The following is a 16,210-nucleotide window of genomic DNA, read 5'->3' on the forward strand; positions in this document are numbered from 1 at the left end:
CTCACCAGAAGGTCCTCACAGACCCCTTTCTCTTGAGGTGTTGTTACCCCTTCCTCTTTTCCTCTTGAGGTTGTTGTTACCCCATCCCTGGCAGTGTCTCAGGTCAGGTTGGATGGGGCTTGGAGCCCCCTGGGCTGGTGGGAGGTGTCCCTGGCCATGCAGGGGGTTGGGACTGGATGAGCTTTAAACGTCCTTTCCAACCCAAACCATTCCATGATTCTGAGATAGGCTGCACATGGAGATCTCCAGCTGTGATTTGCAGAAGCTCCAGGTGCATTTCATAGAATCATAGAATCCTAGAATTGGCTGGGTTGGAATCCTATTCCCTCCTCATTCCCGTTTCTTCTTCAGCCAATTTCTGGGATAGGACTGAGGGCAAGACCCTGTTCTGGGACCTGGGCTTCCAGTCTTGGAGTATTGGATGGGGCTTGGAGCCCCCTGGGCTGGTGGGAGGTGTCCCTGCCCATGCAGGGGGTTGGGACTGGATGAGCTTTGAGGTCCCTTCCAACCCAAACCATTCCAGGATCCTATGAAAATATGGTTTTGGGGTCTATCTCCAAGTGAGATATAAAAGCCCCAAGTGCTGTTCCAGGGAGTGTTTCAGAGCTGCACAACCCAGGGGCATTTGGATCTCCTTGCATCCAGTGTCCATCAGGATGCCCAAAGATGGGAGAACTTCAGTCCTTCCATCAGCTGATTTAACTGAGCCACTTGGGGGGTTCTGACCCTGCAGAAGGGGACAGGGCTGAAAGGACCCAGATGACAGAAAAGTGACCCAAGCACAGCCCTGACACAGATTATCCTGGGGATAAATTTCCCAGGATTGCTGTGGCTGCCCCATCCCTGGCAGTGTCTCAGGTCAGGTTGGATGGGGCTTGGAGCCCCCTGGGCTGGTGGGAGGTGTCCCTGCCCATGCAGGGGGTTGGAACTGGATGAGCTTTGAGGTCCCTTCCAACCCAAACCATTCCATGCTGAGCTGATTCCTCTGCTCAGAACCACCTACAGCTTTAGGGTGTTAAAAAGAGGAGAGAACACTCTCCACTCTCTAGCTGTGCTGCATTTCAAGCTGAGCTAAACCAGGTCCCTGGGTCTCTCCCCTTCACTGCACACCCTGGGCACTTTGCAAGAAGTTGGTGGGTGTGAAAAAAAAATTATTTTTTCACCCTCTCAGACAGTTTTCAGCAGCAAGCACTCCAGGAACTGCCAGAATAGGAGTCTTGACTCTTGCAGAGCCAGGAGCTTCTATTCCTCAAGTTGCTCTTGGAGCTGTGCTCAGGGTGTGAAAGGACACATGGCACTTGCTGGACCCTGCATGGAGCTGATGGGATTTGCTGAGCCAGCAGGAGAACAGCCTGCCCTAAAAAAAGTAATAAAATATATAAATTAATTATTTTCTGCTGAATTAACAAGTAAAATGAGCTCCAGGAAGGGTCACTGCTGGTGTGAGCAGGAGGAGGAGAGGTGGGGAAGGGTTGTATTGGTCCTCAAAGAGCCACCAGGGTTTGGAGGCTCAGTGGCTTCTCTTCTGTGGGATCTGTAAAGGCAGAATAAAAAGGAAAGTGGAGCCATGAGGGGTGGTCAGGGCATGTGAAGGGTGAGGGAGGTGTCAGGCAGTGAGCACATTTTGCTGTTCTCAAGGTGAGTCACAGCTCTGGGACAACCCTCTGTTTGTAGCCCCCAAAAGTTGCTTCTTTTCATGCAGAGTGAACACAGAGGAAGTGGACAAGAGAAAAAGAAAGAATTGCACAGCTTGAACCACCAGGTTTCAAGTCAGACATTAGGAGAAAATCCTTTCCTGTGAGGGTGGTGAATCCCTGCCCAGGCAGGGGTCTGGAACTGGATGATCTTTGAGGTCCTTTCCAACCTAAACCACTTTGGGATTTTGAAATGAGAATGAGGTCAAGCTCTGTTGTCTCAGGTGCTCTCCCTGTCTGTGGGTTTTCTGCTGCAGAAATGTTCAGGCTGGGATTTCCCCTCGTGGACAGACAAGTCCCTGCTCTGCTCCACCCTGCACAGCTTCATCCACACACACCTCACTCCACCAAAAGTCCCATTTCTGGCCTTGCAGATCCCCAAAGCAACACAGACAGAGCCCTTTTTGCTCTTGCCTGACTCCTGCCTTGCTTCTTGTTGAGCCACCCCAGGGCCAAGCCAAGAAGCTCTGTGTGAGCTCAGGAGTGTTTCAAACTCCTCCTGCAGGTGGGTGAGGGCTGGCACTGCCAACCAAGCTGCCCAGGACCTGCTCTTTGCTCTTCCCCCAGAACAAATCAAGCTGAATGTGGTTTGGTTGGTCCCTTGTGGTGCTGAACCTCCCTCCAGCTGGGAACTTGTCAAGGATCTGCAGGGCTCCTAAGTTGGGTGATGCCTTCACTCAGGCAGCTCAGGAGGTGGCTGTGGTGCTGTGGCAACTCTTCTGCCTCCTTTCCTGCTCTTAGGAGAGAGACAGAAGCTCCTCCAGAACCAGTCTGAATACAGCCCTCAGTACAGGAAGGACATGGAGCTGATGGAGTGGGTCCAGAGGAGGACCAGGAAAATGCTCAGGGAGCTGGAACAGCTTCTCCTCCAAAGCCAGGAGGGAGCTGGGGTTGTTCAGCCTGGAAAAGGCTCCAGGGAGACCTAAGAGTGACCTTGTGGTGTCTGAAGGGGCTACAGGAAGGGTGGAGAGGGACTGTGTGCAAGGGCCTGGAGGGATAGGATGAGGGGAAATGGGTTTAAATTAGAGAAGAGCAGATTTAGAGTGGATTTTAGGAACAAGTTCTTTACCTTGAGGGGGGTGGAACAAAACCAGGGTGCCCAGGGAGGTGGTTGAGGCCTCATCCCTGGAGATATCCAAGGACTGAGGAGGCTCTGAGCATCCTGATCTGGTTGGGGGTGTCCCTGCTGACTGCAGGGGTTGGACTGGGTGACCTTGAGAGGTCCCTTGCAAATAATTCTCTGCTTCATAAAGACCCTATAAACCCTTGTAAAGAGACAAGGATCTGAAAAGCTCAAGGAAGAGGTGACAAGATCCCTGCCTGCCTGTGAGGCACTGAGATTTGGCTCAAGAGCAAAGCAAGGCAGAAACCTGGGAGAGCAGCTGCACAGGAGATCCCTGCATGACTCCTCCACACTTCTGCAGGAGGACAAGGGCAGGCTGCAGTCTAAATGGGTTTAAATTAGAGAAGAGCAGATTTAGAGGGGATTTTAGGAACAAGTTCTTTACCATGAGGGTGGGGGAACAAAACCAGGGTGCCCAAGGAGGTGGTTGAGGCCTCATCCCTGGAGACATTCAAGGCTTGAGGAGGCTCTGAGCATCCTGAGCTGGTTGGGGGTGTCCCTGCTGACTGCAGGGGTTGGATGAGATGACTTTTGGAGGACTCTTCCAACCCCAAAAGTTCTATGATCCCATGAAGATCCCAAGTGCCAGGTCACCCCTAGGAGCAGTCAGTTGTTGCTGTGATGCCTGAAAGAAAAGTGAAGGAGGAAAACAAATGGAAACCAAGCTGGAGGTGGGAAGTGGCCACCCAGATGCTGAGATCCTTCTGACCAACAGGCAGAAAATACCCCCCCAGGGCAAAGGAATTGACTGTGAGCACCCTGAGGGAGAGGGAACCAGGGCAGGGAGGTATTTATCTTCAAGAGGGTTATTGTGGAAGAAGGTGATGAAGACAGGAGGGGACAGCAGGAATAAGGAGCATCCCAGAGCCAAGATGGTGCAAGCAGCTGCTTGGTAGGAAGGGTTGGGGCTGGGGCAATTGTGGCTTGTGGTTGATGTTGCTGCTAAGGGCTGGGAGCTGCAGAGCAACTGGGAGGGAGGTGCAGAGGCAGGAGGTGAGGTGGTGTTGAGGGAACTCTGTGTGTTGGGCTCTGCCACCATCTGAACCTTGGTGCCTTCCAGATGTTTCCTCTCTGGTGCTCTCCTGTTCTGCCCCCAGCAGTGACATTACCCCAGCCAGCCCTGAGTGTCCCAAACATCTCAGTGGGATTAAAAACCCTTTTTTTTTTTTTTTTTTTCTGTAGGGCTTCTCCTTCCTGATGGAGATGAGCAGAGCTGTGCAGGGACTTGGGGTGGGAAGGGGGTGGTGTGATGAACCAAAAGAGTAAGGAAGGGTGCAGGGAGAGGATGCAAAGAGGGTGAAGGGGACTTTGACTCAAAGCATGAATAATGTCTCCTGTTTCAAAACAACCTAACCCTCTGGAGATGTGCCACAACATTCCTGTGGAGCCAGGAGCTGGGAACCCAACTGGTGGGGATGCCTGGGCTTGTTGTGAACAAACAGCAGCACTGCCAGTGGGAGAGGAAAATCCCACGTGTGGGAGGGGAAGAGAAAGCTCCTCCTTTGCTTTGCTGAGAAGAGAGGTGATGGGGAAGGGTGCTGGGGGCCTGACTTGTGAGCTCCATGGATCACACCAGCTCTCCAGGTATCTCCAGACACTGAGGGCTGTGCCAAGCAGAACCTTCTTCCATGGTGACATCTGGAAGGGTGGACACCTGGACATCACCATGAGGAGAAGCTGGGATTGTTCAGCCTGGAGAAGATTCCAGGAGGACCTCAGAGGTTGCTGAGTTTCTTGGCTTTTTTCCTCCCCTTTCATACTGTTTTTTTGGTTTGTTTTTTTTTTTTTTTTTTCTGTGCCTCTTGCATCTTCTGCAGCTCAAGGGAGCACTTGGGGAGTTTTGGTTTCTCCAGGGAATGACATCCCAGCTCACAGCTCTCAGGACAAACCTTTTTCCCTTTGGGCTTCCAGCCCTGAGCACAACAAACCTGGTGCTGAGTTCTCCTCCAAGGAGGGACAGCCCTGTCCTCAGCATCTTCCCTGCCAGCCCAAACAGCTCCTCCCAGCCCAACAGCACCAGGACTGCAGCTGCTGGGGTTTAATTTCACAGCTGCTCCTCCAAACCATCTCCTTTTTTCTGCTCCTCCTACTGAAAGCATCTTGTAACTCCTCAGCACGGCCAAGCTGGGTACAGAGAGGGTTGAGAGCAGCCCAGGAGAGGAGGATTTGGGGGTGTTGGTTGGTGAGAAGCTCAACGTGAGCCAGCAGTGTTTAAGGAGGATGGGTAATTCTGTTTATTCTGAAGTTTGCTGAGAGGAATCCTAACTTTTTGCTGCTGATTTGAGTGCAGTGTTAATTTAAAAGACACTTTTGCCCTTTCAGTACAGATGACCAGTAGAGAACTGGGATAATTTATAACAGGGACCTTTGCAGGATTGAGAAGTGGGCAAACTGCATGAGGTTCAACAAGTCCAAGTGCATCCAGGTCAGGTCAGTCCCAGTTACAAGCTGGGTACAGAGAGGGTTGAGAGCAGCCCAGGAGAGAAGGATTTGGGGGTGTTGGTTGGTGAGAAGCTCAAGGTGAGCCAGCAGTGTGCTCCTGGAGCTCAGAAATCCAACCCTGTCCTGGGATGCATCCAGAGGAGCAGGGCCAGCAGATCAGGAGAGGGGATTCCCAGCCTCTGCTCTGCTCTTGGGAGACCCCCAGCTCCAATCCTGCCTCCAGGTCTGGTGTCCCCAGCAGAAGAAGGACATGGATCTGTTGGGATGAGTCCAGAGGAGGCCACAAAGATGATCCAGGGGCTGGAGCAGCTCTGCCATGAGGAGAGGCTGAGGAGCTGGGAGTGTTGAGACTCCAGGGGGACCTTAGAGCTGCCCCCCAATCCCTGAAGGGAACCTCCAGGAAGGCTGCAGAGGGACTTTTCAGAAGAGTGTCCAGTGCTAGGAGAAGGGGAAATGGTTTGAAAGTGCAGGAGAAGAGGTTCAGCCTGGAGCTTAGGAAGAAGTTCTTCAGGAGGAGGGTGCTGAGACTCTGGAACAGATTGCCCAGAGAAGTTGTGGCTGCCCCCTCCCTGGAGGTGTTCAAGGCCAGGTTGGATGAGGCTTGGAGCAACCTGGGCTGGGTGAGAGGTGTCCCTGGGCATGGAGCTTGGAGGAGATGAGCTCTGAGCTCCCTTCCAACCTCACCCATTCTGGGAATCTGTTTTGAATCCCAGAATTCTTCTGTTTGGAGACCTTCAGGATCACACAGGAATCTTTGTGGAGCTAAAATTTATTCACACCATGTGCAGGATGGGGTAGGGTGTGAGTCCTGCTGAAAGGAGGAACACCAAGAGTTCTCAGTAGGATCAGCTTTGGAAAATCACTCAGGGGGTTTATATTCTTTATTTATATGGTCTCCAGATCTGCTTGGGGAACTTGGTGTTCCCAATCCTGCTCTTGTGTGTCCATCCATGCTGCCAGGAGCTGGAGATGGAACTGCTGGAGCTTGGAGCTGAGCAGGGACATAGATAACTCAGGTGATGTGAGAAGGGGGTAGTCTAAAACACCCTGCATGGAGAACTCTACATTTAAACAGGTTTTTAACCCAACAACAGCAACCCCCATGTGTTTTCAGAGCCCTTGACTGTCCTAAATATTGGATTTATCAAGAATTGCTGGAGTGAAGGGTCTCAGACACTGCCTGTGCCATCTCACCCTGTATTTTCCTGCAGAATGGGTCTGGCTGATACCCCAGCAGACTTTCATCTTAGTTGAATCCATTTTTTGACTCCCACATGCAATTCCTTTTTACCTCCAGCAGTTACAAGCATCCACCAAACCAGGACATGGCCTTTGGGGACAGCTTTTTGTCCTGCAGGTTGGCTTCTGGGCCTTTCATCTTCTCTTAGTGCCTCCCAGTGAGGTAACCCGGGGAATTTAATCCTCTTTTTTTTTTTTTTTTTTTTTTTTTAATGTGAGTAAAATTCTCTTTTTCTTTCACAGCTGAAAAGCCTGATGCAAAAGATGAAAGGGAAGAGAGTGACATCTCATTAAAAATAGCTTCTGTTTTGCCTGGACTTCGTTATGCCTTACAGAAAGCCACCAGTTCTCCAGGGGGGGACACACTCAGCACCAACCTGTGTGTCAGACAGCACTTCCAGGAGTACACCAAGCTTCAGAACCCACAGCCCACCTCTGGCCAAGCCAACAAAGTTCCCCTTCCTTCTCTCCCCTCCCCACCTGAGGAAGGATGTCCTGATGGCTTCCAAAACTGCTCAGTGCAATCCTTCTCCCAGCTGCAGCATTACCTCTCCAATCCCAGCAGCTTTTCCCTGGAAATAGGATGTTTGACTGGGGCAGCTCAGCCTCCTTGTTGCAATTCAGGGCCTGACTCCAAAGTGGGCTTTTCCTCAGCTCTTCCTCCCAAGGAAGTTTCCTCCCAGAAGCCTCCTCCTTCCAAGACATCCGTGGGAATCCAAGTCAGACGTGGAAAGGCAAAGCATTCAGTGGTTCAGAGAGATGATGGCTCCACAAAAGACATCAACTCCTCCAGCAAGCTGTGGGTGCAGCAGAGCAGGAGGAAATCCACCCAAACTCTTGTGACCAGCAGCAGGAAGAAATGGGAACCCCTGAAGATGCAGATGCAGCCATTGGGGGACAGTGAGAGGAATGGGAAAGCAGCCAAGAAACAAATCAACATTGCTTTCTCTTTCCCTAAAAAGCCAGGGCTGACAGCCACTTCCAATGAGCCCATGCTGAAATTGGCCAATTTGCAGTTTCCCCACAGAAGGAAAAGAGGTGAGTGCTTGTCAGGGCCTAACACTGCCCTGGCAATTAAACCAAGTGCCAGATGATGTCTGTTAATCCCCCTCCCCTCCCTGATAAAGAAAGGAGAGAGAATAAGGGAGAGAGACTGATGGGTTGGGAACTAAACTACACAGCTTGAATGGAACAGGAATGAGAAATAGGAAAAATGACTAAATCTCTACAAATCTACAGGAAAATTGATCCCAGGTTCCTCCCCCCTTTCCCCCAAGAACTCTCCCATCCCCACTGAGGCTGCAGGGCAGCCCTGGGAAAGTCCAGGCTGGAATCCTGGGCTCAGGAGCAGTTGGGAGCTGGAGGCAGGAACACAGAGATTCAGGCTGGGATGGATCAGGAGCAGAGGCAGAGGAAGGGATGGAATCCTCCCAGGATGCTGAAGCAAAGAGGGAGAGGGGAAGAAGGGGAAGCAGGAAGGGCTTTGAGCCTGGGGATCCCTCCAATTTCTCCTGAGGATGAGGTGGATGGGATGGAATCCTCTGTTTGGTCAATTCTGGTCATTTCTCTTGTCTGTTCCTCCCCACAGGAGGGTTTCAGGTGGGACCTCTTGACTCCTTTTCTCCTTTTGGAGGGCAAAATGTTCCTCAGAGCTGAGCAGTGTCCTTGGCTCTGCAGCCCATTCTCCAGCAGTAACTATAACCATGGAGTGGGCTCAGTCCCAGCAGCAGCCACTGCCTGAGAAACTTGCTGTGAATTTCAGCAAGTGCAGCTCCTGACAAGAGACTGAGCTGAAAGCAAAAGCACAAGGCAGAAAATCCCCTTTCTCCTGGCCCAAACCAGGCCAGTGCTGAATAACTGGGACCCACTTCCCAGAGGCCCAGAACTGGAAGGGACCTCTGGAGCTGATGTTGTCCATCATCCAGATCAACACCACCAACTCCCTCCCTGCTTCCTCAGGGGATCCAGACAGGAGTCTGAGGGGACAGGAGCAGCTTTGTCCCCTCACTGTATTCCTAGATGCCCAAAGCAAGCAGAAACCTCCTGAGAGCACCCAAACTGCTTTGTGGTGATGTCTCCACAGTTTCTCTTTCAAGCTGGGAAGGAGCCCAGGGCTATGACATTATTGCCAGGAAGCTGAAGAGGAGGCAGCAGTGTGCCCAGGTGGCCAAGAAGGCCGATGGCATCCTGGGCTGGCTCAGGAACAGCGTGGCCAGCAGGTCCAGGGAAGGGATTCTGCCCCTGTGCTCAGCTCTGGGGAGGCCACAGCTTGAGTCCTGTGTCCAGTTCTGGGCCCCTCAGCTCAGGAAGGAGATTGAGGTGCTGGAGCAGGTCCAAAGGAGGCAACTGGGCTGGGGAAGGGATCCAGCACAGATCCTCTGAGGAGAGGCTGAGGGAGCTGGGGGTGTTGAGGCTGGAGAAGAGGAGGCTCAGGGGAGACCTCATCACTCTCTCCAACTCCCTGAAAGGAGGTTGGAGCCAGGGGGGGGTTGGGCTCTTTTCCCAGGCAACTCTCAGCAAGACAAGAGGGCACAAGAGGTCTCAAGTTGTGCCAGGGGAGGTTTAGCTTGGACATGAGAAAGAATTTCTTTCTGGAGAGGGTGATCAGGCATTGGAATGGGCTGCCCAGGGAAGGGGTGGATTCTCCATCCCTGGAGATATTTCCAAAGAGCCTGGATGTGGCACTCAGTGCCATGGGCTGGGAACTGCAGTGGGAGTGGATCAAGGGTTGGACTTGATGATCTCTGAGGTCCCTTCCAGCCCAGCCAGGTCTAGGATTCTATGATATGACAAGGGATTTCAGTCAGGATCCCACTGGTCCCTTCCTGTCTCTCCCAGCCAAGAATGGGCTGAACCTTTTGAGCCACCCTGAGCCTCTACCCTAAGTGTCTACCCCAGCCCTAACCCCAGAGACACTCAGAGTCTCTCTAACAAAAGGTAAATCTCATCCTTGGTGATGAAAAGTGGCCAAAACCACCCCAAAAGTGCATCCATGCAGAGCAGAGGTAGGAGCAGCTGGCTTGGTGTCTGTTCACCATGGGCTGGAGTCACCTCTGATTCACAAGCCCATCAAGCTCTGTCCTGGGTCACATTGCCTGAGGGATGGGGTTGGTGGAGCTGGGAGAGGTTCTTGCATGCTTCTTGGAGAGGTAAAAATGGACCCTGAAGGCACAAGTGTGCCAGGCAGGTGTTGGAGTGACTGATCCCCAGATAACTCTAGGTCAGGAAGGCAGGATTTTAATCAGCTTAAGGAGTGATGCTTCATCTTTAATAACAGCTGACTGAGGATTTGCATCACTACCAGACCCATCTGTAAGGTCAGATGAATGATTCAAGTCCCTGAAGACTGCTCTGCTGCCAGGCACTCCTAGAGCAGTCCTTCAGCATTCCTGAATGGGATATTTTGCAATATCCAGGATGGCTGCATGGATGGCCAGATGGAGAGCAGTGACAAGGGGTGTCCCTCAGGGCTCTGTCTTGGGAACAGCAGTGTTTAAAATCATCATCAGTGACACAGAGAGTGGGGTTGGGTGAAACCTCAGCCCTTCTGCAGATGACATCAGGCTGAAGGGTGGAGGACAAAGGTTGGGAGGGGAGGATGTCACCCAAAGGGACCTGGGCAAGCTGGAGTAGTGGAACCAAATGAACCTCATGAGGTTTAACAAGGCCAAGTGCAAGGTCCTGCCCATGGGTGGGGGCAATTCCCAGCAGAAATCCAGGCTGGGTGGAGAATGGCTGGAGAGCAGCCCTGAGGAGAAGGACTTGGGGGTGTGGGGTGAGGAGAAGCTCAAGAGAGGCATCAAACCCCCCATGTCCTGGGCTGCATCCCCAGCAGTGTGAGCAGCAGGGCCAGGGAGGGGATTGTCCCCCTCTGCTGGGCTCTGGGGAGCCCCCCCTGGGGTAAAGCTGTGTCCAGCTCTGGGGTCCCCAGCAGCAGAAGGACACGGAGCTGTTGGAGCCAGTGCAGAGGAGGCCCTGGAGCTGCTGGGAGGGCTGGAGCAGCTCTGCTCTGGAGCCAGGCTGAGAGAGTTGGGGGTGTTGAGGCTGGAGAAGAGAAGGATCCCATGGGGAGACCTTAGAGCACCTTCCAGTGCCTGAAGGGGCTCCAGGAAAGCTGGGGAGGGACTTGGGACAAGGGCCTGGAGGGATGGGACCCTGCGAGGGGGAAGGGTTTCCAGCTGGGAAAGGGGAGATGGAGAGGAGATCCTGGGGAGAAATGAGGGTGCTGAGAGCCTGGAAGAGGTTTCCTAGAGAAGCTGTGGCTGCCCCATCCCTGGCAGTGTCCAAGTCCAGGTTGGATGGGGCTTGGAGCCCCCTGGGCTGGTGGGAGGTGTCCCTGCCCATGCAGGGGTTGGAACTGGATGATGTTGAAGTTTTTTTCCAACCCAAACCATTTTCTGGTCTACTTATTCCTTTTTTGCCTGGATATGTCTCAAAGCAAAACAAATGCCCTCCCTTTGCTTTGTCCCAGGTGCAGAAGTCCTGTCTGCAGAATTCGTGCACAAACCCCAGTCTGAGCCTCTCCAGAAGGAAACCTCAGCTCCTGAGAATCCTGGCTTGGAAACAAAGAGATCAAAGGTCCTGAACAGCCCAGACTTGAAAAAGGTTCCTGTTGCTGACATCATCATGAATCCAGTTAAAAGTAAGATGCTAAAAAGTGTGACTGACAGCTCCTCCAAACCTCAAGCCAAAAAGCAAGCTGCAAGTGGTAAGAGCTCAGTTCCCTGGGGAAACCTTTCCTTTAAAAGCTGATCCATCCAATATCCCAGTCAGCTCCTGCCCAGGTGGTTGGAGCAGCAGCAGCTGAAGGACCTGAAGACATTTAGTGCTGAAGGTCTGGGTTGGGATCTGGGATTTTGCTGCCCCACAGCCTGCAGGCTCCCAGTGATGTCCTCGTGGTGTAAAACATGGTGGTGACCATAAAAATCACCATGAGAGGAGCTACAAACCACAGGGGTTGAACCATTATGGTTGGGAAAGACCTCTTAGGGTCATCAACTCCCAACCCCACCACTAAACCATGTCCCAAAGTGCCACTTGTTTTTTTCCTAACAGGTATGGGGATTTCATGGAAGCAAAAAATGTGAAGGGTTGGAAGGGAGCTCTGGAGATGCCCCAGTGCAACCCCCCTGCCCCAGCAGGATCCCCCAGGGCAGCCCACACAGGAACACATCCAGGGGGGTTTGGAAAGGCTCCAGAGAAGGAGACTCCACAACCTCTCTGGGCAGCCTGGGCCAGGGCTCCCTCAGCCTCACCCTCAACAAATTTCTCCTGCTCATGCTGAGCTGGAACTTCCTCTCTTCTCCCTTCAACCCATTCTTCCTTGGCCTCTCCCTGGCCACCCCCAAAAAGAGATTGGCCCCTTCCTCTTGCCCCCCACCCCTCAGCTCTTGATGGACATTCAGCAGATCCCCTCTCAGCCTTCTCTTCTCCAGCCTCAACAGCCCCAGGCCTCTCACTCTTTCTTCCCAGCACAGATGCTCAAGTCCCTTCCTCACCCTCCCAGCTCTCCCTTGGCCTCTCTCCAGTAGATCCCAGTCTCTCCTCAACTGGGGAGCCCCAAACTGGAGCCAGGATTCCAGCTCTGGTCTCCCCAGGGCAGAGCAGAGGATTTCACCACTTCTCTGGGCAGCCAGTTCCCATTCCTAACCACTCTTTCATTAAAGAATTTCTTCCAAATATCCAATCTAAATCTTCACTTCTGAGTCCTTCCCTAAGCCACCAGTTTGCATCCCTGGATAGCTACTGGGCCAAAAGTGTCTCAGGTCAGGTTGGATGGGGCTTGGAGCCCCCTGGGCTGGTGGGAGGTGTCCCTGCCCATGCAGGGGTTGGGACTGGATGAGCTTTGAGGTCCCTTCCAACCCAAACCATTCCATGATCCTATGATTTTTTAAAAGACTTGGAGTTTTAACTCTTGAGCTCTGAAACTGCCCTGGGACATGGCTGGAGCATTCTGACCTCTGCCTGTAGCCAGAATCTGCCTCCATTTTCAGTCCATTGCATTGCAAATGCAGCTGTTCTAAAAAGAAATCCTTTTGTCTTGGTCTTTTTAGGGTCATGTCTGCCTGACATGGGGCACTTCTCATCATCATGAGCATTACCTAAAGCCACCCCTCCTTGCCCTCATCCCATGGGGGATCCCAGAGAGGTTCTTGGCAGTGCTTTCACATGAGCAGAGGGTCAGATGGGTCCTGCTGAATGCCAGGAACTGCTAAAAAGCCAAAATCAGAGTGTTTAGCATTAAGGAATACTCAATTTCTGTGTCTCAGAAGGCACTTCTCATAGAATTATGGTGTGGTTTGGGTTGGAAGGGACCTTAAAGCTCATCCAGTTCCAACCCCCTGCCATGCTCAGGGACCCCTCCCGCAGCCCAGGGGGCTCCAAGCCCCATCCAACCTTCAACCCCTCCAGGGATGGGGCAGCCACAGCTTCTGGGGGCAACCTGGGCACCCAGGGGCTCAGCACCCTCACCCCAAACAATTTCTCCCTCCCTCCCTCCCCAAGGAACAGAATCCTGGAATGGTTTGGGTTGGAAGAGAACTGAAAGCTCAGCTCATTCCAACCCCCCTGCCATGGGCAGGGACACCTCCCTCCCAGATTGCTCCAAGCCCCATCCAACCTGGCTTTGAACACTGCCAAGGATCAGTGGGGCAGAGACTCTTTTCCTGGGCAACCTGGTTCTAAAGCTCAGCACCCTCACCCCAAACAATTTCTCCCTCCCTCCCTCCCTCCCTGCCCAAGATCTCCTCTCCATCTCCCCTCTCCCAGCTGGAAACCCTTCCCCCTCGCAGGGTCCCATCCCTCCAGGCCCTTGTCCCAAGTCCCTCCCCAGCTTTCCTGGAGCCCCTTCAGGCACTGGAAGGTGCTCTGAGGTCTCCCTGAACCCTTTTCTTTAAAGCAGCCTCATCTTCCAGCAGCACTTTAATGAGCACAGTGTCTGTTACCTTCAGGCTTCTCCTGAAGAGCTTCGGGAATTTTACAGAATCATGGAATGGTTTGGGTTGGAAGGGACCTCAAAGCTCATCCAGTTCCAAGTGACACCTCCAGGGACTCATCCAGGGACACCTCCCACCAGCCCAGGGTGCTCCAAGTCCCATCCAACCTGACCTGAGACACTGCCAGGGATGGGGCAGCCACAAATTCCTTGGACAACCTGGGCCAGGCTCTCCCCACCCTCAGAAGAAAAAATATTTTCCCAATTTAATTTCTCAAAAAAATTCAAGGTCCCACGTAGGACTGAAGCACAGATGTGTTTTTATTAAGTTTTCACCTGAAGAGTTTGGGGTTTTTTTGTGCTGGTTTTTAACAGAAGGCCTTCACCTTGTTCAGTGACATCATCCTGGTTTTACTATAATGGGTCTTGAGTCATGGGGAGAAATATTTTTAAGGCAAAAAACTTCATGGGCACGATTTTGAGTGTGCTCTGAGTGCCTTTGGGACCCACCAGGTTTCTGCCTGGGCTCTGAGGTCCAGCTCAGGGGAAGGTTCTGTTCCTGAGAGGGTGTGCAGGGGGAAGAGTGAGGGCAGGATGGCTTTTCTCTGGGTTTTAGAGGGCTTTTTTTTGGGGCGTGGGAGGTGTTTTGTGGCTGTGGATTATTGAAAGGATTTATCTGAGAAAAACAGAAACACTCAAAACTCAACGAAAAATCAAAAAGGATTAAGGGAGCACCTGAGGTATCCCTGCTTGGATTTCTCATGGCAAAACTACTTTGTGTAGAGGCCAAAAGTATTTTGGTTCACTCTGGATCCTCTGCCTTTTATTTTTGAGGCTAAAACCCCCTCCTGAAATCCATTAGATCCCAACTCTTGGAACTTTTTGTAGCAGCCGTGGAGATGGTTTTGTAGTGTGATCACAGAGGTATTTTTGGGGTTTTTTTAATGCAAATTCCATGTTGGAGGAACACCTTTTTCCTGCCAACCCATCTTTGAACCCCTTCTGGAGTCCAGTTCATTTCCTTCTGCTTCATTTCCTCTGTTTTTAGCTCAACCTCCTGGGAGGGGAGTTTGGACGAGATGATCACCAGAGGTCCCTTCCACATGTGATCTCCAAAGATCCCTTCCAACCCTTAACCTCCTGTGATTCTGTGACTTATTCCTTGACTGTTTTTGTGCTTTTTTTTTTCCATACAGAGTGGAAAGAGCCATCCTTTGCCCTCCCAAGTGAAGTTTCTCCCCAACCCCACGGAGCAGATGGCCAAACCAGGGAGGTTTGCCCTCCCGGGGTCGCTTATCTCAGTTTCGACATCAAGGGAAACAACTATGAATCCCATGCCCTGAACTTGCTGGCTGATCTGGCTCTGGGTTCTTGTATTCCATTGTTGATCCCTAGGGACAATGGGATGATGGCCATGTCCCACAGCCCCTCCAATGACTCCGTGAAGGAGGAACAGGGTCAGGGCAAACCCAAATCCTCACGCGCCGCTTCCGATCACGAATACCACAGGATGAGCAAGCTTGCAAAGAGAGTCACCTCTCTTGGCAAAGCATCACCCACCCAGAATCTTCCTCCTGCTGATCAAAAAAACTCCAGTGACTTGCCCACCAAGGAGAAAAACCCTGGGATTTCCAGCAGGAAAAACAATGTGAGCACCAGCCCTACAAAACCTCCTGAGGTGCCTCCACGAGAGGTTCAAGAAGCTGCCGAGGTGAACAAGCACTCCTTCATTTCTGCTGAGCACTCCTATGCCTCACTCATGGGTGAGACATCAAAGAAGAGCTTGTATCCCAGAGGTGCTCCCTACCCTGGCCCAGCACCCTCCAGAAATGGGACAAGGAACACCAGAGCAGGACCTCTTGTTGGGAAGGTCCTACCCTTCCGCCACCAGCAGGACAGTGCCCACCACCAGCGGCCCTTTGAGGCTGTCACCATGAGGCACAGGAGAGGTTTGCTCTCCCCCAGGCTGAAGGAGGACTTCAGCAAGTCCCACACCATCAGCCTGTGTGGTGAGTCCCTGAAGGTGACCTGCCAGTGGGAGGCAGAGTATCTCTTCCATTTGGACAGCAGGTACACCAATGATGCCCTGGAGAAAACTGTCATCCGAGCCCTGCACGGGTGAGTCAAAAGCAGCAGGGACAGAAAGTCAAGTGAGGGGATTCTCCCCCTCTGCTCTGCTCTGCTGAGACCCCACCTGGAGCTCTGTGTCCAGTTGTGGAGTCCCCAAGAGCAGAAGGACACAGAGCTCCTGGAAGGTGTCCAGAGCAGAGCCACTCAAATGCTCAGAGGGCTGAGCACCTCCCTGGGAAGCCAGGCTGAGGGATTGGGGTTGTTCAGCCTGGAGAAGAGGAGGCTCCCAGGTGAGCTTAGAGCAACCTTCCAATATCTGAAGGGGCTCCAAGAAAGCTGGGGGAGGGCTTTGGACACGGGGGGGTAGGGAGAGGAGAAGGGAAATGGGTTAAAACTTGGAGAGAAAGGGGAGATTGAGGTTGGAGATGGGGAGGAAATTCTGGAATTGGAGGGTGGGGAGAGCCTGGCCCAGGTTGTCCAAGGAAGTTGTGGCTGCCCCATCCCTGGCAGTGTCTCAGGTCAGGTTGGATGGGGCTTGGAGCCCCCTGGGCTGGTGGGAGGTGTCCCTGCCCATGCAGGGGTTGGAACTGAATGATCCTTAAGGTCTCTCCCAACCCAAACCATTCCACAATTCCATCATCTTCAAGGGAGGCAAATGCAGGAGGACCTGGATATTTTAAATGCCCCAGATTTGTGAGGACATCACCT

The 16,210-nt window shown here is 52.5% G+C and overlaps 1 protein-coding gene across 4 annotated transcripts in view; it reads left to right on the forward strand.

Moving 5' to 3' along the window:
* TASOR2 (transcription activation suppressor family member 2) overlaps positions 1–16,210 on the forward strand; it is a 64,122-nt gene that overhangs the window by 32,856 nt on the left and 15,056 nt on the right. For 3 of the 4 annotated variants that reach the window (XM_071734243.1, XM_071734242.1, XM_071734245.1), the window contains exons 14-16: positions 6,742–7,536; positions 10,970–11,206; positions 14,629–15,550. In XM_071734243.1, the coding sequence (XP_071590344.1) occupies positions 6,742–7,536; positions 10,970–11,206; positions 14,629–15,550 (1,954 nt within the window). The remainder of the gene's footprint in view (positions 1–6,741; positions 7,537–10,969; positions 11,207–14,628; positions 15,551–16,210) is intronic. The other variant, XM_071734244.1, reaches the window with a different exon arrangement.

This window comes from Heliangelus exortis, chromosome 1 (assembly GCF_036169615.1).
Source record: "Heliangelus exortis chromosome 1, bHelExo1.hap1, whole genome shotgun sequence".
In the NCBI taxonomy this organism is placed as follows: Eukaryota; Metazoa; Chordata; class Aves; order Apodiformes; family Trochilidae; genus Heliangelus; species Heliangelus exortis.